General features: G+C 40.4%; 1 protein-coding gene across 2 annotated transcripts in view; it reads left to right on the top strand.

Annotated features, from left to right (window-relative positions):
* Nucleotides 1-25,662, top strand: part of LOC133390871 (sucrase-isomaltase, intestinal-like) — a 111,222-nt gene that overhangs the window by 15,630 nt on the left and 69,930 nt on the right. For both annotated transcript variants that reach the window (XM_061640317.1, XM_061640316.1), the window contains exons 2-4: nt 7,399-7,567; nt 9,714-9,810; nt 14,992-15,104. In XM_061640317.1, coding sequence (XP_061496301.1) covers nt 7,520-7,567; nt 9,714-9,810; nt 14,992-15,104 — 258 coding nt within the window. In that variant the 5' untranslated portion in view covers nt 7,399-7,519. The remainder of the gene's footprint in view (nt 1-7,398; nt 7,568-9,713; nt 9,811-14,991; nt 15,105-25,662) is intronic.

Here is a 25,662-nt window from a genome sequence, read left to right as displayed (position 1 = left end):
CTTTCTCCTGATGTTGGAGACATCGGCACGTCTTCTTTATACTGTTAAGTTCAAGAGCCAGTCAGGAAGGCAATTTTCAGCCTTCCACCCCTCCTGGGCTCCTGAGTCAGTCAGTCTTCCCGATGAGAAGTTAAAAATAGCAATGTATCATTTTAAGCCTCCTGAAACAACATTTGGAACGAAGCACCTGTTTTCAGAAGGGATATTTACAAGTATAACAGCAAAACATGTGACTCTCCGAGCAAGTAAGCTCCTAGCTATCCTTTGGGAACCACAACAAACTTTGTGCTGAATCCTGTGTGCTACTGGGCTCAAGTTTTCTGTTCTTCTTTGCCCCCACCCTGTGATCATCCTGGGCCTTCCCTCTTCCTCCTGTTTACGCTGTCTTCAAGATCTAGATAGCCCAATGGTTTTTTTCTTGCACCATTTTGGAATGCATCTCATGCTGTGACTGTGTGGCTTGCTGATCAACACCCTTCATTTCTGCGTTCCAAGTGCCGTTCCTCCCCTCCTTTCTCCAATGAGTGTATACATGCAGAGTTTTCTTCCCTTATCTTGTGGAGTTGTTCCCTTTTGTCTCTGTTATGTTATGTAGTTCTGCAAACCTTGGAGTCTGCATGTAGTAGATAACTCTCTCTTGTTCATCTGGTGCCATTTTGCCTACAAAACAATTAGCACACCCCAATCAAGTTCAGTGTTAGAGGGAGTGATAGAATAATAATAGATAACTGAGGAAAGAAGCACTGGATATGATACTTGCTTCTGGGAAGAAAACTGGAGTAGATCCCCTCTTGAGTTATTTCTTTGTTGACCAGATTGAGATAATGATTTACTGTAAGCCATGGCAGTTTGGCGTCAGACAGTGGGAGGGAGAGAGTGTAAGATTAGATTAAATGGCCCATAATTTTATGAGCTTTCTAATGTGATGGAATCATAATCTTGCTATTTTCATTCAAGTCATGCCAGAGACCCAATTGCACAGTGAATGCACATTGTATAGTATAGGAATAAGTGAATTACCATGACAACATTAACCATTTTCCTTTAGAAATAAATCTCAGCATGTAGTGGTGGACCCTTCAGATATCACTGACGAATGGAAACAATTTTTATTCCAGAAGGTATTAAAAGGAGTATTCTGTGAGCTAAAACTATAATTCAAGACTTATCTTTTTCTGTTTTAGTGCTGCTTTTTCATAATTTAGAGTAGTCCACTGGCTAGAGTTTTGGACTTGGAGCTGAGCAATTCCCTCTCAGCCCTGGATTCAGTGTGAGGTACTAAGCACATTACCTAAATCTTGGCTCAATTTCCAGCTGAATTATAATTGACTACTTCATATAATTCTTGTGAGAGTGAATTTAACAAAGATTGTGAAATGTCTTGCACATTGCTATATTAAGTAAATTGCTGACCAGGACTAGTCAATAGTTCTTAACTGTGCTTTAATGACTGGTTATGTTCTTACAAGACGTTTTTCAAACTGAAAAAAAATTGCTAGTAACTCCTGGGAATATCTTGTAGTGGCTTCAATAATAAGAAAAAGCCCGCAACTAATATTATCAGCTCTTTCCCTGACATATGCTCATCACAAGCAGTCAGTAAGAGGTGACTGATGGGCAAAAAATCGTGCAGTTTTTCTGCTCATGACATTGCACCAATGGGGTGAAATGCATAACCACTTAATCTTTTTGCTTCTCATTAAAACATTGCGAAAGGATGGCCCTTCCTCTCTATCACCTAAGCAAAAACACTGGCCCATGCCCTTGTCACGTCTCAGCTAGACTATGGCAGTCTTTTCATCTCTGATCTTCTATTGTTTCACCCTGGTACCCTCATGCCTATCCATGCTAAAATGGTTCATCTCTTTCATCACTCTGGTCATGTGACACTTCTCTTTACACGGGCTTCCTGTACCTTACAATTCCTTACCATCAGAGCTCTCCATGGCATTGCCCTCCCCATATCTCCACTCTTATAACTTCACTCCTCCAGCTCTACCATCTTTCCCCATCTCAAGGTCTCCAGCTCCCTCAAAAGACCCTGCGCTTTCTTCCTTGCTACCTTGTATATTTAAACTGCCTCCCAAAACACCTACGTGGAGCTGCCTCCTATAGTTCTTTCAAACATTGCCCCCAAACCCATCTTTTGTGAAGCCCAAAGGCACAACCCCCTACTTCCCATGCCCTGTTGTAACTCAGCCTGTAACAAACCCTGCAAGAAAGCACATATTTCCTCCCTGTTTGTCACCCCCACCTTCTCTTCCTTATATTTCTCCTGTTGTTTTCACTGTGTCAAATTTGAGATTGTAAGCTCTTCCTCTTGTACTGTGTAAAATGTGATGCACTGATGGTGCTACATTGATAATAAATAAATGAATACATTTTACTGGTCATAAGAACATAAGAAGAGCCTGCTGGATCAGGCCAGTGGCCTATCTAGTCCAGCATCCTGTTCTCACAGTGGCCAACCAGGTGCCTGGGGGAAGCCCGCAAGCAGGACCCGAGTGCAAGAACACTCTCCCCTCCTGAGGCTTCCGGCAACTGGTTTTCAGAAGCATGCTGCCTCTGACTAGGGTGGCACAGCACAGCCATCACGGCTAGTAGCCATTGATTTTTTCCCTAATCCTACAGAGTGCCTCTGTCACTTGCTGTTTACTCTGTAAGCATGTTATGATAGCTAATGGTCGCTAATGTTCACATTATTCAGGTGCAATTTAGTTACAAAGATTAATGAGAATTTTCTCCTTCTCAATACAAAGTTCATTGTTCTTTCTTGATGGGAGGGTGTACGACATACATCTTTTTGGTGCTTTAGATGGAGGAAATCTCTAAAACCTGATTTGCTGCCCACACAAGTCAGGCATTTGTCCAAGTTAAGTGAGCTCTGTTTTGTCAAACTGTATGAACACCAGCTCTGAAAGGATGTAATACAGAAGCAATAAATAACTGTGTTAATTGAGTCATTTGGGTATGGAGAACATTCCACTTAATTCATCCATTGGGTAATTTGATCTTTCACTTTATTTTATCAAAGTCCCTAATAGCAAGTAATTTACATTAAGATAAATGCCAATTCCACATGGTTCTTCTCCAGACAATTTTATTTAATGTATTGTATCAAATCCACAAGTTAACAAAGGCAGAAAGAAGGCCATACATAATTATGTTGTTCAAGTCAAAAGTTCGTCATAGCTCTGGCAACAACAAACATAATGGAGTAAGCTAATTTGAATGTGCCTGTGAGTGTCACGGGGGATTTAGCTGAAATAATTATAAAAGGGTCATGAGAGAAAAAAAGGCAAAACCAGAAAATCAAAGGGAAAAGAACCCTCTCTATGCTTTGATCGGGTCTGATGTGTCCTGATTTTTTCTTCTTGCTAGTGCCAGTTCAGAGAGAGATGCTAAACACCTCAGATCATAACACCCAGTGAAGAGAGAAGCCTTCACATACGCAGTTGCCAGATGATGGCTGCAATGTCCACATTGTGATGAGGGGAAAGAATGTAATGGCAAACGTTTATGAGTGGGTCAGACTGAGAACTCAGGTTTGATCTTCACATGGCAGGGCAGGCAAATGGATTTTAAAGAACAGAATCAGTGATGTCCTTAGGAGCAATGTGATGTGAGGAGAGCATCCTGTGCCCTCCAAGGGGTGGACATCACAGTTGCTTGCAGCAGCCTTCCCCAAACTTGGGTCCCCAGATGTTGTCAGACTATATCCCCCATCATCCACCGCAAGCATGACCAATGGTCAGGAATAATGGGAGGTGTAATTCAGCTTGAATCTCGTGATTCAAGTTCGGGGAAGGCTGGTGCAGAGCTTGGAAAAGTTACTTTTTTTGAACTACAACTCCCATAAGCCCCAGCCAGCATGGCCGCTGGATTGGGCTAATGGGAGTTGTAGTTCAAAAAAGTAACTTTTCCAAGCTCTGGGCTGGTGTAGGACTTAGCGGTTCATGCAGGACTTCTGGTGAATCACAGCAGATGTAGTAGTGACACAGGATTATTGAAACAGGGCTCCTGTAGTACTGAGTCAAAATGGAGGGCCACATTTTCATTTCTAGCAATTTGCCCACAAACCCTTTAAAAAAATGTTCACACCCCATTTGTGAAATGCTGCAAAACTACCTGCAAGATGGAAGGAAAAAGAGGCAAGCAGGCCAAAGTATAGTTGATTAGTTAAGGAAGAACAGGGATGTAAATCCAAATGTGCCTCTGAATGTATATCTCACTGAAAGCAAAATTGTATAGACAGATGACATGTGCATTCAAATGTCAATGTTACCTCTCTGAACTGCATTATTTTCAGTGGGATATGCATCCAAATATGTACCCTAAAGTTCGCCTTTATCAACATTCTGTCCTCCCAACTAGTAATGGATATGCAAAGTGCACATTACTAGGGGCTAACTCAGAATAAAAGTCTTGTTACGCAATACTAGTAGACACTGAAACTACCAGCACAGCAAGCGGGGAGAATTAGTCCGGTTGTCTGGGCAAAGGGGATGTCCTTTGCAGGATTCTTCTAGGCATCTGGTTGGACACTGTGAGAATGCTGGGCTAGATGGGTCTTTAGCCTGATCTAGCAGGGCTTTTCTCATGTTCCTGTACTCATTCCCCAACACTCCAGAATCAGGGCAGTGTGAGGGCTTTGTTTGCTCCCAGCGACATCATTACATTACCACCAACCGTGTGCTGTGTTCACATTACCATATCTGATTGGCTACATGGTGCTTTGATGTCTATGTTCACTACATAATCCCTGATTGGTTGGAACCATGCAGTGAATAATTCCTTTCAACTGAAAAAGAAAGAAAAAAGAAAGCACTGGCACCATAGCAGCAGTTCAAATAAACAATGGGTTCATACAATGATGGAAAAAAACACCCCAAAATAGTGGGATTGGCTTTTTTCATGGAGTGTCCCCCCCCCCAAATGGTAACGTTGTGTAGTGATGGTTATTGAGGCATGGCTGGTTAGGTTGCAGGAAATAAGAGCATGAGAAGAACCTGCTGGATGAGGACAGTGGCCCATCTTGGCCAGCATCCTGATCTCAAGGTGGCCCACCAGATGCCTGTGGGAAGCCAACAATCAGGACTGGAATGGATTACACTCTCCCCTCCTGCAGTTTCCAGCAATTGGTATTCAGAAGCATACTGCTTCCAACAGTGGAGACAGAGCATAGTGTTCATAGTAGCCATTGATAGCCTTATCCTTCATGAATTTGTCTAATACTCTTTTAAAGCCACCCAAGTTGGTGGCCATCACAGACTGTGGAAGTGAATTCCATAGTTGAAGTATGTGATGTGTGAAGAAGCACTTTCTTTTGTATGTCCTGATTCTTACAATATTCAGCTTCATTGAATGTTCATGAGTTCTAATGTTATGTGGGAGAAAAAGTTTCTTTATCCACTTTCACCATGCCATGCATAATTTTATACACTTCTATCATGTCACCTTTTACTTGCCTTTTCTCTAAACTGATAAGCTCCAAACGTCGTAACCTTTGCTCACAGGGGAGTTGCTCCATTCCCTTGATCATTTTGGTTGTCCTTTTCTGAACCTTTTCTAATTCTACAATAACTTTTTTGAGGTGAGGCTTTCTCTGTGGTTGCACTAGACCAGCCTTTCCCAACTAGTGGGCCACCAGATGTTGTTGGACCACAACTCCCATCAGCCTCAGCCAGCATTGCCAATGGTCAGGAAAAATGGGAATTGTGGTCCAACAACATCTGGTGGCCCACTAGTTGGGAAACACTGCACTAGACCAACCTTTCCCAACCTTTTGGTTCTCAGATGTTGTTGGACTACAACTCTCTATTGTGAGGCATGCTAGCAGGGGGTGGACCAGCGAGCAGGAGGGGGGTGAGGAGGACTTGGACTGGGAAGTTCCGGTTGGTGAAGGACCCAGCAAGGGGAGGGACAACGAGGCAGCCCCCACTCTGAATGTTGATGGGTCACCTCCAGCAGTCCCAGACACCCCCCTGAAGAGACCACCAGACCTGCCAGTCACTCCTCTGCCTGGTGAGGCGGCTCTCCCAGCACCTGCACTGCCACCAGACAGCCTTTCCCCCGTAGAGAGAGAGGACAGGACAGAGACTGAGGTCCCGCCTTTGCCCCGGTCCAGGAGGTGAATGTGGCAGGAGATTCAACAATCCCAGCTCAGGAGGAGTCTGTGCTTACGCACACGCCTCCAACAGTGACTTGGGGTACACACAAGCAGGGAGCCTGTCCAGCCTTACTGAAGCTGGGGGAGGGGGAAGGGTTAGTTGCTGAGTCAATGTCTTCATGCTGCCAAGTTGTGCCTAGTTAGTTAGAGAGGGATACTGAGTTCTCAGTAAGTCGTAGATAGATTCATGAAGTGCACTGAACTAAACTTTCTCTTTCTTCAATAAAAGAAAAAACTACAGCTGTGTCTGAGTCTGAGTGCTTTGAGTTCAGGCAGGACACTCCCATCAACTCCAGCCAGCATGGGAATGATGGGAATGGGAGTCCACAACATCTGGAGATCCAAAGGATGGGAAAGGCTGCACTAGGCTGTGGAACTTCCTACCTTGGGAGATCCATTTGTCCCATTCTCTCTGCTTTTCACCATCTAATGCATTTTTCCTGGTAGGAATTTGATCCTACCAAGGATAAGGATTATTTTGGAGTTCTGCCTCCATCCCAATTTTTAAAAGTGGCTTTAACATCTGTCTCTGTTTTGAACTACTGTTTGTTTTCCTTGTTGATTTATTTCTGTTGGATTTTATTGTTTTTTAAAAACTGTTGCAAAGTTTCCTGATCCCTGCAATTGTGGTAGAAGCAGGGATATCTTAAAATAAATAAATACAACTTCTGCATCAAAATTGAAGCCCACAAACAAAAAAATCTGTGTGACATTGGATTCCTCTCCACAAAAATGTTAATCATGTTTTGTTTTCTTTGCCTACTATCAGTTGGCTCACTCAGGTTCTCAGCTGGATTTGAACTTTAGCTTTGTTCACATCACAATCCTGAGTTCTTTATTGCTGCAAATTCTAAAAATGAGTAGGAGACATATTGTAAAAAAAGAAAAAAAAGAAATCTACCAAAACAATGAGGATACAAGATGTCTACATGCATATGTGCTTATTGTTAGTGACATTCTAAATGTCACCATATGCTGTGCAATTTTTTTGTGAATGACCCACAGGCGTCATAAAAATTGGCATGCAGATTAAGGAGTTATTTTGTTTAAAACATTGCATATTGTCTTTGTCTTTCATATATATATATATATATATATATATAATCTTCATATATAATCTTCTGAGTACATTACTGTAAAATATGCCATAGTTTGTATCGGGCTTAATGAAATTAATATGTAGTAAAAGCAACCGAGTCACATTTATGCTATCTCTGCTTTTGACATAGGTGGGATACCTCCCTTGCGAATCTGGTATTTTCCCAGCAATATCTGCACATTGCAACTAATGTTCCATCCAGTTCTGTGTTTGGCTTTGGTGAACATCAACATCCATCCTTTAAGCACAATATGAATCATATTGCCTATGGGATGTATACTAAAGACCAGTCACCTAAAGTAAGTAATTCAGTTTTTCCTTACACTTCCCCCTAGGAACACCTTTGACCATTCTATGTGTTTGCTACTATTTATTGATAGTAGTCTTAAGCTTCCCCTTACACATCCATGTTGAGGACATATATCATTATTTGTTGAGCTGCTCTCTTTATAATGACCCACCGTCTAAGTTCCTAGCTCCTATTAGTCATCTTCTTGAGAATAGGTCTACCCTGGAACAAGTCTGCATGCTACTAGCAGGTAATGATATTTTCGTCACTCGGCAAGTGGCCAAGTTTGCCCTTGCCGTGGCGAAAATCAGATGTAAATTCCGAAAACAGCCCCAGCCTACAGGTTTATCAGCCTCTTAAACTGACTTGGGCTATTGCCCTAAGAGGGCAAGCAATTTTTCCAATAGATCTGAATTACCCTCTACATATACTCTGAGCTGTCCCTTGTACTTGGTACCCAGGAAATGTGCAGGATGGTATGTTTATCTTCAGCAATTTTAAATTTCACAATTGTATTTTATAAAACGTTATGGTCTGTATTATGTATTGTGTATTGGTGTATGTTTTGTGATGGTACGTCTTTGCGGTGGCCTTTGGCCTTAAGCAATAAAGTTTTACCAATACCATACACATCCATGTTAATTATTATCAAACCTCACCTGCTTTTTCTTCCAATTTAGACTCATTTCACATGACCTTTGGCCATTTCACATGAATTGCATGCAAATATTTTTGTGTTTTTTAACATGAGTTATGCCCTTTTTATTTTATATATGGCAATTATTTTTTATAGTTTCCATGTAATTTGGAGACTGGTGATTGGGAAACATTCCTGATGAATTTAAAAAAAGCTAAAAAGAGTTTTGTGTCTCTCTGTGTGTTAAAGAGAAAGAGAGACAGACAGACAGATTGGTAGGGTGTCACTGAATTTTAAGGTAAATGTTGAATGTTCCTCTTTGTGCAAAACACTGAAAATTTAAAGGAAAGCAAAAATACTTTTTTCTGTAAGACTAAAACATTTTGAACAAATTGTGTGAATCAGTCCTTAAGACTATAAAACTTCCCTTATGGGTGTCCTTGTGATTTCAGCACCCAGGACACTGTTGGGATAACAATGGCAGAATAATAATATTTTGAATGTCCCTCAAAATGAATTTTGGAAGCAGGTATTTTGACCTATGGAATCTATGGAATGCCCTCCCTAGAGAGGCTTGCCTAGCACCTACTTTAATGCCTTTTTGGCACCAAGGAAATATGTTTTTGTTCTCCTGGGCCTTTTAACATTTCTTAGTATCTTAGTATAATGGCAATTTGGCAGGTTTTTAGCTTTTAGAGATGGACTGAGTTTTCTTGTTGCTTTAATTTGTGTCTGACTGTTGGATTTATGGCTGGATTGTATCTACTGCTGGGATGGTTTTACTACTTTTTATTTTAATGAGTTGTTATATGGTTAATTTTAATTTTTTCTATTTTACTTCGTATGCCACCTAGAGAATATTTTTATTAAGGGATTCATAAATTGAAATACAAAATACTATAATACTGAAATTACACGTTTAAGAAACACCTAGAGCTTCAATACTTATTAACTAAAATATAAAAAGATGGAATTCTTTGATAACAGAATAACTGTTCCAATTCCAATTAATAACTATCCATCAGAACCCACATACCTTCCCACTATTGTGTTGTCCTGGATTCGGTTAAAGTAGAAGTGCAAATCTACATTTATTTCTATTTTATCTGGCATGTAATCACTGATATCTATAATATATAAGAATGCATATCAAGTTAGCTTAAGGTATAACCAGTCAAGATAAAAATAATTCTAACCCTTTGTAGTTAAATCTAAAACTTCCATTAAATGTTTTGTTGAACTTCTACCTACCAGTGTTATGGTCTGACAAAGAGTGTCACAGTATAGACATATGAAAGGATTTGTTTGCATCTCAGAGACTCTGGAAATAAATGAAGATATATACTCATATGTTGTATATATGTGTGTGTTTGTGTCTATGTAGTGTTAGATGAAAAGAAGCCCCAAACATGCATTGATCTAAAGTTATATTTGTTGTGTGTTCATAGCTTCTTTCTTCAACAACTGACACAAAGCAACAAAAGAAACTACATGTAATATTCTAATTCTGATATTTCAGATGTATGCAAATCTGTATGGAGTCCATCCTTTTTACATGTGCATAGAGAAGGATTCAAATACCCATGGTGTGCTCTTCCTCAATTCTAACGCTCAAGGTACTCAATGGTTAACAATTAATGATATAGAACTGCTAAGACTGCAGTTCTTTTTTATTCTATTTTCTTTAAAAATAATCTTCCGTTCTGATGTAATTTAGGAATGAACTATGCCTGAAATCCCATGCCATATTACTACTTGGAACCAAATCCTAATGAACTGAATGTGATTGGAAATACTGCTGAATGTGTGTGCCTATGTTGCAAGCTTAGAGCCCCCTTGCACACTGGAAAAGTGTTGTGCATTCATGCATGGATTCATGGGTTTTCCCATTCCCTTGACTGGAGGAGGGAAGGTGTGTGAAAGCATTTCTTTGTGTGAGAAGCTCCTGCCATTCAGGGCCAACCCAAGACATATTGTTGTCTGGGGCAAAAGACAAGATGACACACATGCACTCCACTGTGAGAACACAAGACAAATGGACAGGCAGCTGAATCTCATGTCAACACAGTTTTCTCAATTGCACCTAAGGGCAACAGACTAGCATAAGGGGTTGAGAGCAGGGCAGGTCATGTGACAACCCCCCTACACCTCCCTGCTGCTCCCCACTGCCTCTGTTGCCTGAGGTTGCCACCTCACTCTGCCTAATAGTAGGGTTAGCTCTACAGCCAGTGAAATGGAAGAGGATGCCTATACATGGAGGAACTTCATATGTGAAGTAGAGGTCACATGGAGCTTCGTGTTGTTAGTGTGTACATTATGGCCATAGATCATATTACCAAATAGCCTTTAACACATTTGATCCACATACAGTCATCAAAGTATGGTAAAATATAGTTTTTCTGATAATTCATTGAACATATAGAAAGGTGCTTCTAAACCTGCATCAGTGAATACTATAAGTAAAGTACATTTCTGGGCACAATTCAAAGTGCTGGTTTTGACCTCTCAGACCTTACAGCTTGGGACCCCAATACCTCCTCAAATGTCTCTCCCCATATGAACCTATCTGAGTCCTTAAGTCATTGCTGGAAGCACTCTTCCAGGTGGTCCCTCTAGCAGATATATGGAGGGTGAGCAAAGGAGAGATGGCCTTTTAGTAGTAGCCCCCCAGCTGTGGAATGGTCTCCCCAGGGAGGCCTGCTTGGCATCAACATTGTCATCTTTTTGCTGCCAAGCTAAGATTTTTCTTTACTCCTAGCCATTTGATTGTGACCAGAACCGTGAAATAACAAGGTGTGACACAGGAGAGGTTTGGGTGAAACATGGACCACATTTATTTTGGATCAAAGCCAATGATGTGTAGTGTGTATATGCAGGAAAATAAATCCTAACAACATGGGCAAGGACTAACCTTCCCAGTAAAAAGCATGTGTGTGTAAAGCTTGCCCCATATCTTCAGCTCCACCCCCCCAAGGGGTGGTTTGGGAGGCCTTCCAATTCCATCCCCCCTTCTGGGGTCCCACCACTCTGGGTTGGTGTCTCAGATTAGCCCCAAAGTTGAGCTGTATCCTGCCAACAGGCTGCACACACACAGAGGCTGGTCTCACCAATCACTTTAAAAGGTGCCACAGGGTGCTCACCAAAACCCTAACCTGACCAATTCCTGCATATACCTGCCACAGAAGAGGACAAGCCTCTTCTTTGTCCCTCTTCCTTTACCTGCAGCTAATATCATGCAGATCAGATAAAAACAAATCATTGCCCAAATCAGATATGTGGATTCCATAGGTGGATTCCATCAGTTCTGCCCAGGGACACCTCACCTCGAGATGGTGAATGACCTCACCCTGGAGCCCAGCCAGGGCAAGACTAACTTCTCTATTTACCTTTCTGCGTGCCTTATTAAGTCACTTAGGGTCACCATCCCCCCCAAACCCTCCTAGGGAGTATGGCCCTGGGCCAATGCTGTCAATAACCCCAAAATCCAAACATGCCTGTATAATCAGGGCCTTGCCCCTCAACAAGCCCAAATCATTGCCACCCAAATGGAAGATCAAGATGTGGGGAGGATGTCATAGAATCATAGAATAGTAGAGTTGGAAGGAGCCTATAAGGCCATCAAGTCCAACCCCCTGCTCAGTGTTGTATCAGGACAGGATCAAACAGCATCGGCAGCAGGCGGTCCCACAACATGTCACTAGTGGACCAATGCACACTGACTGAGACTCAACTGGGTTCCATGCATAGCTTGTGTCACCCTCTGACCAGCCTAAAAAACATGCTGTGTCCACACATAAGAATCCTGATACGCTCTGGCACCCTCCAACCACCTGTCAAAACAAAACAGTAAAAGTGAACAAACTGTACTAAAAGCACAACAACAGGTGCCTCAAAAAAGGCTGATCCAAAAGATAATAGATTGGCTCTGGTGCTATGTATATGATTTATTTGAGTGCTCTACGTGTTTCGGAGAATATATCTTCCTCAGGAACTAAAAACGCAAACATTCAAATAGACAAAATTAAAGTCTTGAAGACAACGCAGTGGACACTGATGTGAACATAACATTTTACAGACTCCATTGAACTTTAAAAAAACACTTTTCTACTTTGGTTATAAGTGGTTGCACCCATAATCATATGACATCAAAATAAAATATTACTATACCCTAGAGTTTAGCTAGATAAATAATTGCCTGATTTCACCTCTACATAGCTATTTAAAAGTCCTCATTAAACCCTAGAAGTCCCAAACCTTTCACAGAGATGATCCAAAACAACTCGCTCTGAGTAATCTGTCATTGCCACCAATTTTTTCAGTGGCCCAAAATATATTATCATTTGGTTAATGTTGTTTTTCAACAAAATGCCTGAACATTATTCAGTGTCTTAGATTGCACAGATGTTCCCCACTTCTAAGTTTCAATGGTATCAATGTCTTTCCAACGTAAATCCAATTGCAAGGACAAGATATCAAATAAATCACTCCTGCAGAGTTGCAAGTGAAGAAATCCAGGATTTGAATATGATTACCAGTGTTGAGATTGACAAAGAATTTCTTTCTTTTTAGTAAACTTGCGATATATGTAGTGACCACATGGATGATTGACTGTTTTTATTGCCACTCCTTGCATGTTATGTGGCGACATTAGCCTGTGATATTGTTTCTAGTTTGAAAGGATATTTTATTCAAAAGCCTGGGCGAGTGCCATTTTATATATTTTATATTGCTTCTAGAAAGTTTTTTTCCCCTTTTGAGGCACTAACCAATACTATTTATATTTTTGATGTTAGATTTTATGCACTTGGCTACTGTAGAAGACAGGTTGTCAAAACGCATCTGGCCAAAATACCGAAGGAACACTTTTTAAAAAAATATGTATTTGTCTCATTAACTAGTGATATAAGTGCCTTTGGAATAAGCATTTAAAGTTTGCTTTTATTGTTTGATACATTAAAATTCTTACATTTATGTATTATTTATTCTTAACTCTTTAAAAAAGCTCGCATTTTGTTAAAAGTAAGTTACTTTTTTCTGTTTGTTAGCAGACCAGGCCTTATCAGGGCCCACACAAATCCTATGGAGGCCTCCCAGGCCTTATCTGGCCTCCAGAGGCCTTATTGGGGCTTACGGAGGCCTAAAGGGGCCCACGGAGACCTTTACGGGCTCACATGGGCTTATAAATGCCTTATTGGGCCCCCAATGGAGGCCTGCCAGGCCTTATTGTGGCCTACAGAGGCCTTATTTGGGCTTTGGAGAGGGCTAGCTGGGCCCACCAGGCCTTCCTGGGGCCTAGCCAGGCCTACAAGGCTATTTGGGGAGTGGGAACGCTACTGCAACCACCCCACTGGCAGCCAACCATCATGCTTTCAAGAGTGCCACCACAACCATAGCAGCCACCACTCTCACTGCCGCCAGCCTTGATCACTGCGCCCACTGCCTTGATTGCTGCTCCCGCCTCTTCAGTCATCCACCACTGGGCCATCAAAACAATCCCAGCAGAGGCATCTGCTCCAGGTGCTGCTTGATGCTGAAGAGGCTAAAGGGAGGGGCTCACCATATTTAAATAGTGCATGGCTTAGCCCCACCCCATGGTGTCAGCATTGTGTGCACTCACACATAGCGCAGCTACTGTCACACCTCTCTTCACGGTGTGGCTGAAAAACATTGTTCCTGGCAACAAACGGGAATGGTTAAGGTTTTCATATCTGTTTTTTTGTTTCAATGGTGGATCATACTATTGTATTGTATGAATGATTTAATTTTTAGGTATTGAGTATCTTTTAGTTGGTTTGATTTTTTTATAGCATGTATTTTGTATTTTTGTTGAATTTGATACAAGGCAACAAATAAAGGAATAATAATAAACAAAAGTGTGGCTTTAATTCTAGATTGATTGATCTAGTATATAATCTTGTTAACATCTCCTAGTATTCAGTGATTATGCTAGCTTGTAGCTGCTAAATAAAGATATATCTTCAGTGAATAGTATTTTAATTTTGCTGAAATTATATCACTGGATTCCTAAAAGTCTCACTCTCATGTTCCCAGAAACTGTAATAACCTATTCAAATAGATTACCTCTTCTTATTGTTAAATGAAGCAAAATGTGTCTGTTTCACTAAAAAGGATGATTAACTGTTAAAAATAGATGCATGTGCTGAAAAAAAACTGAAGTTGATACAAATTTCCTTGGGGGTTCCTACAGTTGAAACAAACCAATTTAGATTTGTCATGTATTCTGTTGATGGAGAATAGCTTTGCCTGTTGCCATGGTCACCGTACTTGTATTAATCTCGCCCTGTAATTTTCAAAAAGGGGAATCTTTCCTAAAGCAATGGAATACATTTCTTAGCCAAGCAGAAGCTACAAAAGAAACATTATTTTGCAGTCAGATCTATATTTAAGCATTCCTAAAGTGTCTAGAGTTACTGAGTTGCTGTTGTTTTTTGTGGGTTTTTTTTTAAAAAAACAAGGAACACTGACTTTTTTTTAATGTTAGTGCTCTTCAGAATTGCAGGTCAGATCTTACCACTGCATAATCACTTGCTTTCCTGTTTTCACATATATTGGGCTATGTACTTTCCAAGATAAGTTTGAAGGAGTGTCTGTTTTTGTTTAGTGAAATAATACTAAATACTTTGAACTTGCTCGATGGAATGTGTGGGTGAGGTTATGTTAAGTGCCTTGATGACCTACATAGTAATGACGTACAGAAGAGTTAATGTCATTGCATATGGATCCTTAGCCTTGAGGTAATCTATGCTGAATGCAACATGTCTGTTACCTTCTTTCAGATGTCACTTTGTGTCCAGAGCCATCTTTGACCTTCCGTACCATTGGAGGGGTTCTTGACTTCTATATCTTCCTTGGCCCAACCCCTGAAAATGTAATCCAGCAATACACAGAGGTTAGTTGAGACATCCATTTAGGCATAAAGTGGTAAGAAATACATTTACTTGTTGTTGGAGAATTTGGTAAGGGGTTTGCTTGAGGGGATTACATTACATTGTGGGCAGTGAAAATCAGCAGATGAGATGGGGTCAAAGAGACCATTAAAACAATCTCTTTGGGGGAAAAGTAGGATCTCTATTGATCATTAAATCAAAAACTTTTTTTTTTTGCAAAGGGATGATTTTAATAATTTCCTTGAACCCATCCCATCCGTTGAGTTTCACTGAAAAATTATGTATCTTCACAAGCCAGTGGAACAACTTTTATTCTTGTCCTTCTTCAAATCCTATGAATTGTAATGTAGAGACAGCAGATGGAAAATGCTAAAGGAATAATTAGATATAGAATGTGATTATCTAGAGTTCCTCAGCAGGAATTGAAGTTGCTATAAAAAGGGGACACAAAATGTTATCATGTTGCTAAATGTTAATGTTTATCAATCTAGTATCTGGATGGCTTCCAAGGAGTAAGAACTGAAATAAATAATAGAATATTGGAATGATTTCTCACTCCTTGTTTTACTAAAGGTTTATTACCTCTGTTCAATCTAGATTTATTTATTTAGTTCCTCTTACTGCTCGCTCCCTTCTCCCCAACACATTGTATTTTTTCTAGCATATAGTAACAACTCTTTCTCAAAGCACAGAAAGCCTTTGCATTATATTATCCTCATTAAACTTGGAGTTCTGATTACAGCCCCTTTAATGCCACCTGTGAATCCTTGCTTTCCTGAGAACAGTGCCAAATTCCTGTGGCTATTATCACTGTGGCTATTATGCACTCTGCATTTCCCTTCCTTTGTTTCTCTCAATCTGGCTTGGGTGGGCTCATCCTAAAAGAGGCGCTGCTTGCAAAATGATTGGCAAAAATGCTCATAACGGCCAGTAATTCTCAGGTGAACATTTCAGAAAATTTACCATTGTTACCTAGTCTGTTTCTTAAGCAAGGTTCCTTTGGGCACTTCCAGACTGTCGCTATTTTCAGGCGGGATTCAATCACACACTGGTAAATTCAGGTTGAGCAATTGCAGTTGATTGGGAGGACTTGCATAACAAACCTGTTTCCTCCAAAGATCAGACTTTTTGTGATAAGGAAAGTGACAGGAAAATGCCCTGGAAAGTGTGCCTCCTTGCCAACAAATCAGAATGAATGTTTGTTAAATAGACAACATTGTCTAATCTACCTGCAAACAAATCAGGATGGATACACAGGTGGACTAGAAGTGCCCTTTCTCTTGCTTTCCTCTTTTTTTCTTTCATTTTCTTTCTCTAAGATTATGTCTTCTTCTTCTATTTTAAAATGATGGCAGCTAATAAGCCTTCTCCATAATCAACAAAAGATTGATTGATTGACTTTATAGATTAACAATTGTATTGTGGCCGGGGTGGAAAGCTCTGTCAATTTTGGTTCTCTCAGTTTCTCATTTTTCCAGTCTTAAATTCAGTTCTCCACATTTCTGCAGCAGTTTGCGATTTTTTAAAGAAAAAATTCTCATGAAAATTCTCCAGCATAGTGTGAATTTTTCCAACTAAACACATTTTTGTAGGCAGTTTTCAGTAGTATGCATTTTTTCTTGTCATATGATGCATTTTTGTATATTTCACTCATATTTTCATTTTTATGCACGCTTGCTCCTACATATACATTTTTGTAAACGTTGGTTGGCGAACTGTATTGCAAACTTCAAATAAGTGCACATTTTAAAAGATGGCTGTATTTTGGTTCTCAGATAGTTTCAGAAAGTGCAAATTTGATACATTTGGCTTGAAATGCAAACTGGATTGGATTTCTCGCCCATCCCTAATTGTGGCATAAGCTTTTGTTGGCCAGAGCTTACTTTCACATGGCCTACTTGTTCTCCTCAGTAGGCAAATATCTGTATATCCGGGTACAGATGGGAGAGTGCAGCTACACCAGAGGACCAGCAATGCAAGAGAGATGTGTCTGCCACTGCAATGCAGAACACACGCATAAATGAAATCCAATTAAGAGTAGATGTTCCCCTCAGAGAGGGTGTGGCCCGCCGAAGCAAGATGAATAGTATACACTAACTCCTAAAGAAGGGCAAGTACTCCCTGTAGTGACTAGCCACTCCCAATCTATGTTTAGCTCACGTCTGGTCATGTCAAATCTGCATATGAATTCTAACTCAGTGGCTTCATGCTGGCGTCTCTTTTTGAAACTTCTTGCCACAGTCTGTTCCTGAAGGCCAAACCAGACGTACTTGTGTGTGTTTATGAAATACACGGTTGCCTGTTTGGCTGTATAAAGCGATGGGGCAGGCAAGGCTAACCTTGTTTATGAGGAGTGTTTAGGAGTGCGCAGTGGGAGAAAGTGAAACCCTCCACTGCTTCACCTCAATGCACTCTGAGGCTTTAAGTTGCTTTCCCCCCCCCCAGCCCAGTTCTTATACCACAAGTAAGCCAGCAGGGATAAAATGGCTCAAAGCAGGGGTTTCTGTCAGGTTTTGGAGGTGTATTTTGCTTCTTTCTCTCATGGAGTCCTTTTAGTATAAAGAATTCCACACTACGGTTGCCAGGTCAGAAGCATCCCAAAACCTGAGATTTGAGGGGCGGGCCCAAGTGATGCCATGGGGCGGGCCCGAGTGATGCCATGGGGTGGGCCCCAGTGATATCACGGGGCTGGCCCCAGTGATGTCATTAAGCATGATACATTAAGCGTCAATCACAGTTTCTTGGAGCATACAAAAAATATATCTGATTGGAAATTAAGATAGAAATCTTAGCTAAAAGGTGGAGCCTGGGTAGGGAACATTTAATCTAGCCTACTTGCTTTCAGCAAGAAAAGTTAAATGCCTTCAGGCCAGGCCAGTCACCAGAAGGTCACTGTAGGGACAAAGGACCCTAGTGTTGTGGAGATGTTAGATGGGAGCTTTGGGGAGTAAAGATGGATGCTCCTGAAGGCTGCAATTCTAAACACACTTACTAAGGGATTAAGCCCCATAGAACTCAAGAGGACTGACTTCTGAGTAGATATAGTTTGGATTGTGCTGTTCGTAAACCTTGACTAGGGTTCTTCTGCAAAGACATCCATATCCAAGCAGGGTTGGCAACCCCCTGCCTGGAATGCCCTGCCCTTATCTTTTAACGTGGCTGCTCCAAACTTTTTTACAGATTTGACCCTTCACTTCAGAAAGAGGTCTGAGAAACGAGTAAGAGTAAGAAGTATCTTTTAAAATTGCTCTTTTCAATTAACTCTTGAATGCACATCATACCTAGGGCAGATCCACACCATTCATTTAAAGCACATTCAACACCCATTTGAAGCACATGAATCCCACCACAGAATCATGGGAACTGCAGTTTGTTAAGAGTGGTGAGAACTATAACTGTGAGGGGGAAATGACACTTCCCAGAATTCTTTAGGGGAAGTCATGCGCTTTAAATGCGAGTTGGATGTGCTTTAAACGTATTGTGTGAATCCACTTAATAAATTTTGCCTGCATGTAAATTGTGTTAATTAATTTTTCAAAATGGAAATGAGCTATAAACTGTAGTGGGTGACCATGGGCTACTCACCATCTCTCAGCCTATCTGCCCCTCAGGATGAAAACAATGGAGAACCATGACTACCCCAAGGCATACTTAAAATGTAAAGGAAGTATTGTACAACCATAGTGTTAAATCGGATACTTATTGGGACACAGTATGACAAAACTGGGTGGAAGTAATGAGTGGGATACCACAGGGCTTGGTCCTGGGCCCAGTGCTCTTCAACATTTTTATTAATGACTTGGATGAGGAGGTACAGAGCATGCTTATCAAATTTGAAGATGATACAAATTGGGGGGCATAGCTAATACCATGGAAGACAGAAAGAAAATTCAAAGGGACCTTGATAGGCTGGAGCATTGGGCTGAAAACAACAGAATGAAATTCAACAGGGATAAATGCAAAGTTCTACACTTAGGAAAAAAACCAAATGCACAGTTATAAGATGGGGGATACTTGGCTCAGCAATACGACATATGAGAAGGATCTTGGAATTGTCGTTGATCACAAGCTGAATATGAGCCAACAGTGTGATGTGGCTGCAAAAAAGACAAGTGCTATATTAGGCTGCATTAACAGAAGTATAGTTTCCAAATCGTGTGAAGTATTAGTTCCCCTCTATTCAGCACTGGTTAGGCCTCATCTTGAGTGCTGCATCCAGTTCTGGTCTCTGCACTTTAAGAAGGATGCAGACAAACGAACAGGTTCAGAGGAGGGCAACAAGGATGATCAGGGGACAGGAAACCAAGCCCTATGAGGAGAGACTGAAAGAACTGGGCATGTTTAGCCTGGAGAAGAGAAGACTGAGGGGAGATATGATAGCACTGTTCAAGTACAAACACAAGTCTGTGCTGTGTTTACTCAAAAGTCCCATTAATTTACAGCACAATCCTAACCATGTCTACTCAAAAGTAAGTCCTAATGGAGTTCAATGGAGTTTACTCCAGGTACATGGGATTAGAAATGCTTTACTCCCAGAAAAGCAGATATTGGATTAAATACTTTCATATTTCATAGCCCAGGGTCTGACTCTTGGACAGAAGAGAAAAAACAATGTTAAACCATATTACTTACGCAAACTGCAAAAATCTTAAAGCCACCATTTTCTGACGTTGAAATTAAGCCTAGGCATGCCTGGATTAACAAGTCACAACCCTGGCTTCATTGGCTACAATCATGAAAGGGCGGGGTTACAGCCAGAGCTTTGAAAAGTTACTTTTTTAAACTACAACTCGCATCAGCCCCAGCCAGCATGGCCACTGGATTCGACTGATGGGAGTTGTAGCTAGAGCAAGGAATTGTTCTAGAGATCTGTAAAATACAGTCGCGTGAGGGGGGCGGTTGACGTTTTGGTGTATATCTCGGGAACCACCTAGAAACTTAATTTTTTTTTTAAAATTGAAGCTGAGAGACTGGAGAGCTGGGGGGGGCAAAAATGGAGACTCTGGCTGAAAACCGGAGACCTGGTAACTCTATTCCACACACACACACCATCCCTGTCTTACAGCTGAATGAACAAGCATGTCTCATATAAACCCCTGTGCATCTACCCAGGGAAATTGCAATGCTCTGCACTGGTTCATGTATGTAACCATTTTAAATTTCTAGTTTGTGTCTGCTTATTCCTTTGCATAGGCACAGTCTGATCTGGCCAGTGAGAACAGCAAAAAGGGATTTGTGGTACATGATGACATATCACATTATAACAGGGGCACCAACTGTGTTGAGCCAGTGGAAACATTTGGAATTTTGAGTAAAGGCCATGAGCACCAGTCACAAAATGACTATTGTGGGGGCGTGGCATAACTCAAAGTGGTTACCATGAGGGCAAGGCATAATTCAAAATGGCTGCCACATCCAAAAGGGCAGAAATAGAGAAAGGATCACAAAATGGTATGGACATGCCTTGACACACATTAGCCATCCCATAAATTGGGGAAAAGGCACATACATTAGCTTCCATCACACTCACTCACAGAGAGAAGCTCTTTCCATCTGTTCAGAACAGATGGGAGGTTGGGTGTCCAATCCTGTTATTCAATGAAATGTGGGCATGTTTAAGAGGGTGTGTTCTATGCCAGAGAGGCTGAGCTGGTGCAAACAGGAACTGAGCAGAAAGAGCAAACAGTCTGTTATGCATTGTGGATTTTTGAGAAGATATTTAGTGAGTCTTTTCGTGGGTGCCATAGAAGGTACTGGCGGGCATACTGGCACTCGCAGGAACCACACAGATGACACTTGCATTAGAAGAACTGTAATGTATTTTCTTTGCTGGGCCTTCCTGTAATAGGTCATTCCTAGGTACCCGTCTTGCCTTCGTGTCTTACCCAGGAAGAGGAGAGGCACTATAGTTTTAAGTATGTAAATCCTGTACTTGTTTGCAAAGGTATACCTTGAAAAGCTACAGGCAGAAATGAAAGTGAAGAGTTTCACATTTTCATGCTGGGAATAACTGCATTTCCCCCACAAATTCTGCCTATTAAGAGGGGGGGAGGTGACAACCCCATCCCTTTGAAGTCAATGAAAGTAATTTTTATGAGGTGTTTGCATAGCCTCGGTTATTTCCAAAATAAAAAATGTCAACCTTCTCTTTTAACACTCCTCCATACTCACATTAACCATGGCCTTTTCCATTTTTACAGAAGATGGCATTTGTTAATTGTTTTCCATTCTTTAACCACTCATTTTCTTCTAGTGACAATACCTGATCTTGTGTCCTTATGCTGGCCAGAGATTCTCCTCAAAGTATTAATATCTTTAACCCTTTTTTAAAAGATGTTTTAAAAGTTTTTTTAAATGTTTTTAACATAGTTTTGTTTTAATGTATTTTAAGGTCTTTTTATGATGTTTTAAAGTGTTTTTAGTGTTTCTGTTTGCCACCTTGGGCTCCTGCTGGAAGGAAGGGCGGGGTATAAATAAAATAATAAATAAATAAAATAAAGTAAACGCATGAGTATACTTTGTTCTAATGGCACAGAGTAAATGAGGTTACAGCATAGGACTTGGCTATAGAGATAGTTGCAGAGCTTGGAAAAGTAACTTTTCCAAGCTCTGGATAGTTGTTTGCTTTACCTGGTAACTGTGTGCTGCTAATCTGTCCTTTATACACACTTGGGCAAATGTGGCAAGGCAGCTGTTGTAACAGAGGGAGGTAGTGTTTAATAAATAAGACCGGTAAGGAAACATACTGTTCTCAAAATTAGGTATTTCAAATGTTGGCAGGTATATTTTGCACGCATGCCAAAACCTCAATAGTGTACATTTGTAGCACGACAGAATGCACACTTTGATGCTTATTAATATTATTATTTCCACCTATCAGTTAACATTTCCTGGGCTTGTTGTTATTATATTCTTTCAAGTTGATTACAACTTCTGGTGACCCTATGAATCAGCAACCTCAATAGTATGTGTTATAAACCACCCTGTTCAGATCTTGTAAGTTCAGGTCTGTGGCTTCCTTTATGGAATCAGTCCATCTCTTGTTTGACATTCCTCTTTTTCTACTCCCTTCTGTTTTTCCCAGCATTGTTGTCTTTTCTAATGAATCATGTCTTCTCATTATGTGTCCAAAATATGATAACCTCAGTTTCATCATTTTAGCTTCTAGTGATAGTTCTGGTTTAATTTGTGCTAACATCCAATTCTTTGTCTTTTTCACAGTCCATGATATGCGCAAAGCTCTCCTCTAATACCACATTTCAAATGAGTTGATTTTTCTCTTATCCGCTTTTTTCACTCTCCAACTTTCACATCCATACCTAGAGATTGGGAATACCATGGTCTGAATGAGCCTGACTTTAGTGTTCAGTGATACATCTTTGCATTGGAGGACCTTTTCTAGTTCTCTCATAGCTGCCCTCCACAGTCCTAGCCTCTTCTGATTTCTTGACTATTGTCTCCATTTTGACTGTGCCAAGGTATTGATAATGTTCTCGTAATGTCCTCGTTGTCAACTTTAAAGTTACATAAACCTTCTGTTGTTATTACTTTAGTTCTTCTAAATCCAGCTTGGACATTTGGCATTTCTTGCTTCATATATAGTAAGAGCTTTTGTTGTAGAATCTTGAGCATTACTTTACTTGCATGGGATATTAAGGCAATAGTTTGATAATTACTGCATTCCCTGGGATCTCCTTTCTTTGGAATTGGGATGTATATTGAACACTTCCAATCTGTGGGCCATTGTTTAGTTTTGCATATTTCTTGACAAATTTTTGTCAAACTTTGGACAGATTTAGTCTCAGTAACTTGTAGCAACTCTATTGGTATGCCATCTGTTCCTGGTGAATTGTTTCTTCCAAGTATTTTAAGAGCAACTTTCACCTCACATTCTAAAATTTCTGGTTCTTCATCATACGGTTCCTCCATGAATGAATCTGTCATTCTTGCATCTCTTTTATAGAGTTCTTCAGTGTATTGCTTCGATTTTCCTTTTATTTTATCTCAGTCAGTCAATGTGTTCCCCTGTTGAGTATTCATTATCCCTACTCTTGGTTTAAATTTCCCTTTGATTTCTCTAATCTTTTGGAATAGGGCTCTCATTCTACCTTTTTTTGTTGTCCTCTTCTATTTCTATACAATAATTATTGTAAAAGTTCTCTTTGTCACTATGTACTTTGTTGTTGTTATGTTCCTTCACTGTATTATTGCATTTAGGGTTCTGACCATGTTTCTTTCTCCTTTTGCTTTTGCTTTCCTTCTCTCTTTAACCATTTTAAGAGTTTCGTCAGTCATCCATTGAGGTCTTTCTTTTTAACTAGAGGTATTGTCTTTTTGCATTCTTCCCTGATAGTGTCTCTTGCTTGAATCCATAGTTGTTCTGGTTCTCTGTCAACTAAGTTTAAAACCTCAAATCTGTTCCTTATTTGATCTTTATATTCTTCTGGGATGTTATTTAAATTGTATTTTGGCAATATGATTGCTTTGTTGTTGTTCTTTAGCTTTACTCTGATTTTCAATATTACCAGTTCATGATCTGTACCGCAATCTGCTCCTGTTCTTGCTTTCGCAGAAAGTATGGAACTTCTCCATCTTCTGCTACCAATTATATAATCAATTTGATTCCTATATTGACCATTTGGTGATGTCCACGTGTACAGTTGTCTTTTCGGTTGCTCAAAAAAATGTGTTTGCAAGAAACAGATTATTGGCTTCACAGAATTCAATAAGTCTTTCTCCTGCTTCATTTCTATCTCCCGAGCCCCATTTCCCCACAGTTCCTAGTACTTCTCTGTTCCCTACTTTTGCATTCCAGTCCCCCATGATTATCAGAACATCTTGTTTGGGTGTGTGATCAATTTCTTCCTGTACTTCTGCGTAATATTTTTCTAATTCCTCTTCTTCTGTGTTTGCCATTGGAGCATAGACTTGAATGGTGGTTATGTTAATAGGTTTCCCATTAAATCTCATTGATATAATTAACTCAGACCTTGTGTTATAGTTCCTAATTGCTTTTGCTACATCACTTCTTACTATTAAAGCAACCCCGTTTCTTCTTAATTTCTCATTTCCTGGATAAAATATTTTGTAGTTGCCTGACTGAAAATGTCCCATTCTTGTCCATTTCACTCATGCCCAGTATTGTAATTTTGATGCATTCCATTTCTTGCTTGACAGTTTCCAACTTTCCCTGGTTCATGCTTCTCACATTCCATGTTCCTATTGTGTGTGTCGTACAACTCCAGACTCTCATTTCGCATCTGTGCGCATCAACCTCTTGGCTTCCTTTCAGCTTTGACCCAGCTGCATCATTAATCACAGCTCTACTCGTACTTGTCCATTGTTCTTCCCCAGTAGCTCGGGGAGTGCCTTCTGACCTGGGGGTCTCATCTTCCAGCACTATCTCGTGTTGCATCTTAGTCTGGTTGTCTCAGCTTTGACCATTCCGCCTTGAGTGCCCCTGCTAGGAGTCTAGCCTCTTGGTCTAGACTCTGGACTGCATTGTTCTCAACTTCTTCAACACTCTCAAACCCCCTCACCAAATTAAGGTGTTCATTCTAGAGGGGGATTCCCTGGGCAACTTACAACAAAACAAGATTAAAAACACAAAAATACACAGAGGACACTGAGGCTGCAATCCTGTTCACCCTTACCTGGGAGTAAGCCCAACTGAACGAAGTGTGGCTTACTTCTGAGTAAGTGTTGTGCTGTGAGATGTAGGCAGAGGTTATACATACACACATCCCTCTATTCCATTACTTCCACTGTCATTGTCAGTATTAGTAACTTTAATTTTCTCTGTTAGTACTGTAGCAGTTGAACTGTAATAGGAAAATTTCTTGGGAAATTGCCAGTATAAATATAGCCTTAGTATTTCTCTCTCTCATATATTTAGAAGGCTTCAGGATTTCACAAATGAAATCCTAATCAAGCAGCTAACCATTGGGAAGCCTGCCCCCCCATCCCCTGATGTTTGAAATGATAACAACCGTAATTCTGCAGGGGAGAAGCAACTAAAAATAGTAAGTTAGGTCTTGCTCTCAGTTGGTAACCACTATCAGCTTAAATCCTACCCTTATGTCTGTGGAAATCTAGGGTGGAGCTGTAAAAATAGCCTAAGCACTACCTCATATTTCCTCAATAAATATGTGAAAGGCCAGCTGTAATGGATAATGGCCCCCGTGTTCTATACTACTGTGTAACACACAGTAGGAAGTCTGAGGATGTGTGCACTAAGGTAATCTCACAGTGAAATAATTTCTGAAGCCAACTTCCTGGAAATCTTTAAACACCTGATGCTATTATTAGAACATTACTAAATTGGGGAATATGTTGACTGGGGCTTTTAAATGCAAGGGATGTGCCTAGGGAGATAATTCTGTTTGTTTAGACCTGGTATAGCCTTTAACCCACCAAATTGGTGGGTTTTTTTTAAATCCAGCACTCCTGCAGCTTCTGATTAGGGAGTTAAGAGGAGATATAATAATTCTTGTCCAGGATAAATATAGATGAAATTCTGACAGGCACAAGTCTTGACAGAGCAACGTTATTGTTTTTTAA

The sequence above is a fragment of the Rhineura floridana genome, chromosome 8 (assembly GCF_030035675.1).
Source record: "Rhineura floridana isolate rRhiFlo1 chromosome 8, rRhiFlo1.hap2, whole genome shotgun sequence".
Taxonomy (NCBI): Eukaryota; Metazoa; Chordata; class Lepidosauria; order Squamata; family Rhineuridae; genus Rhineura; species Rhineura floridana.
This window is presented reverse-complemented; position numbering and strand designations above follow the sequence as displayed.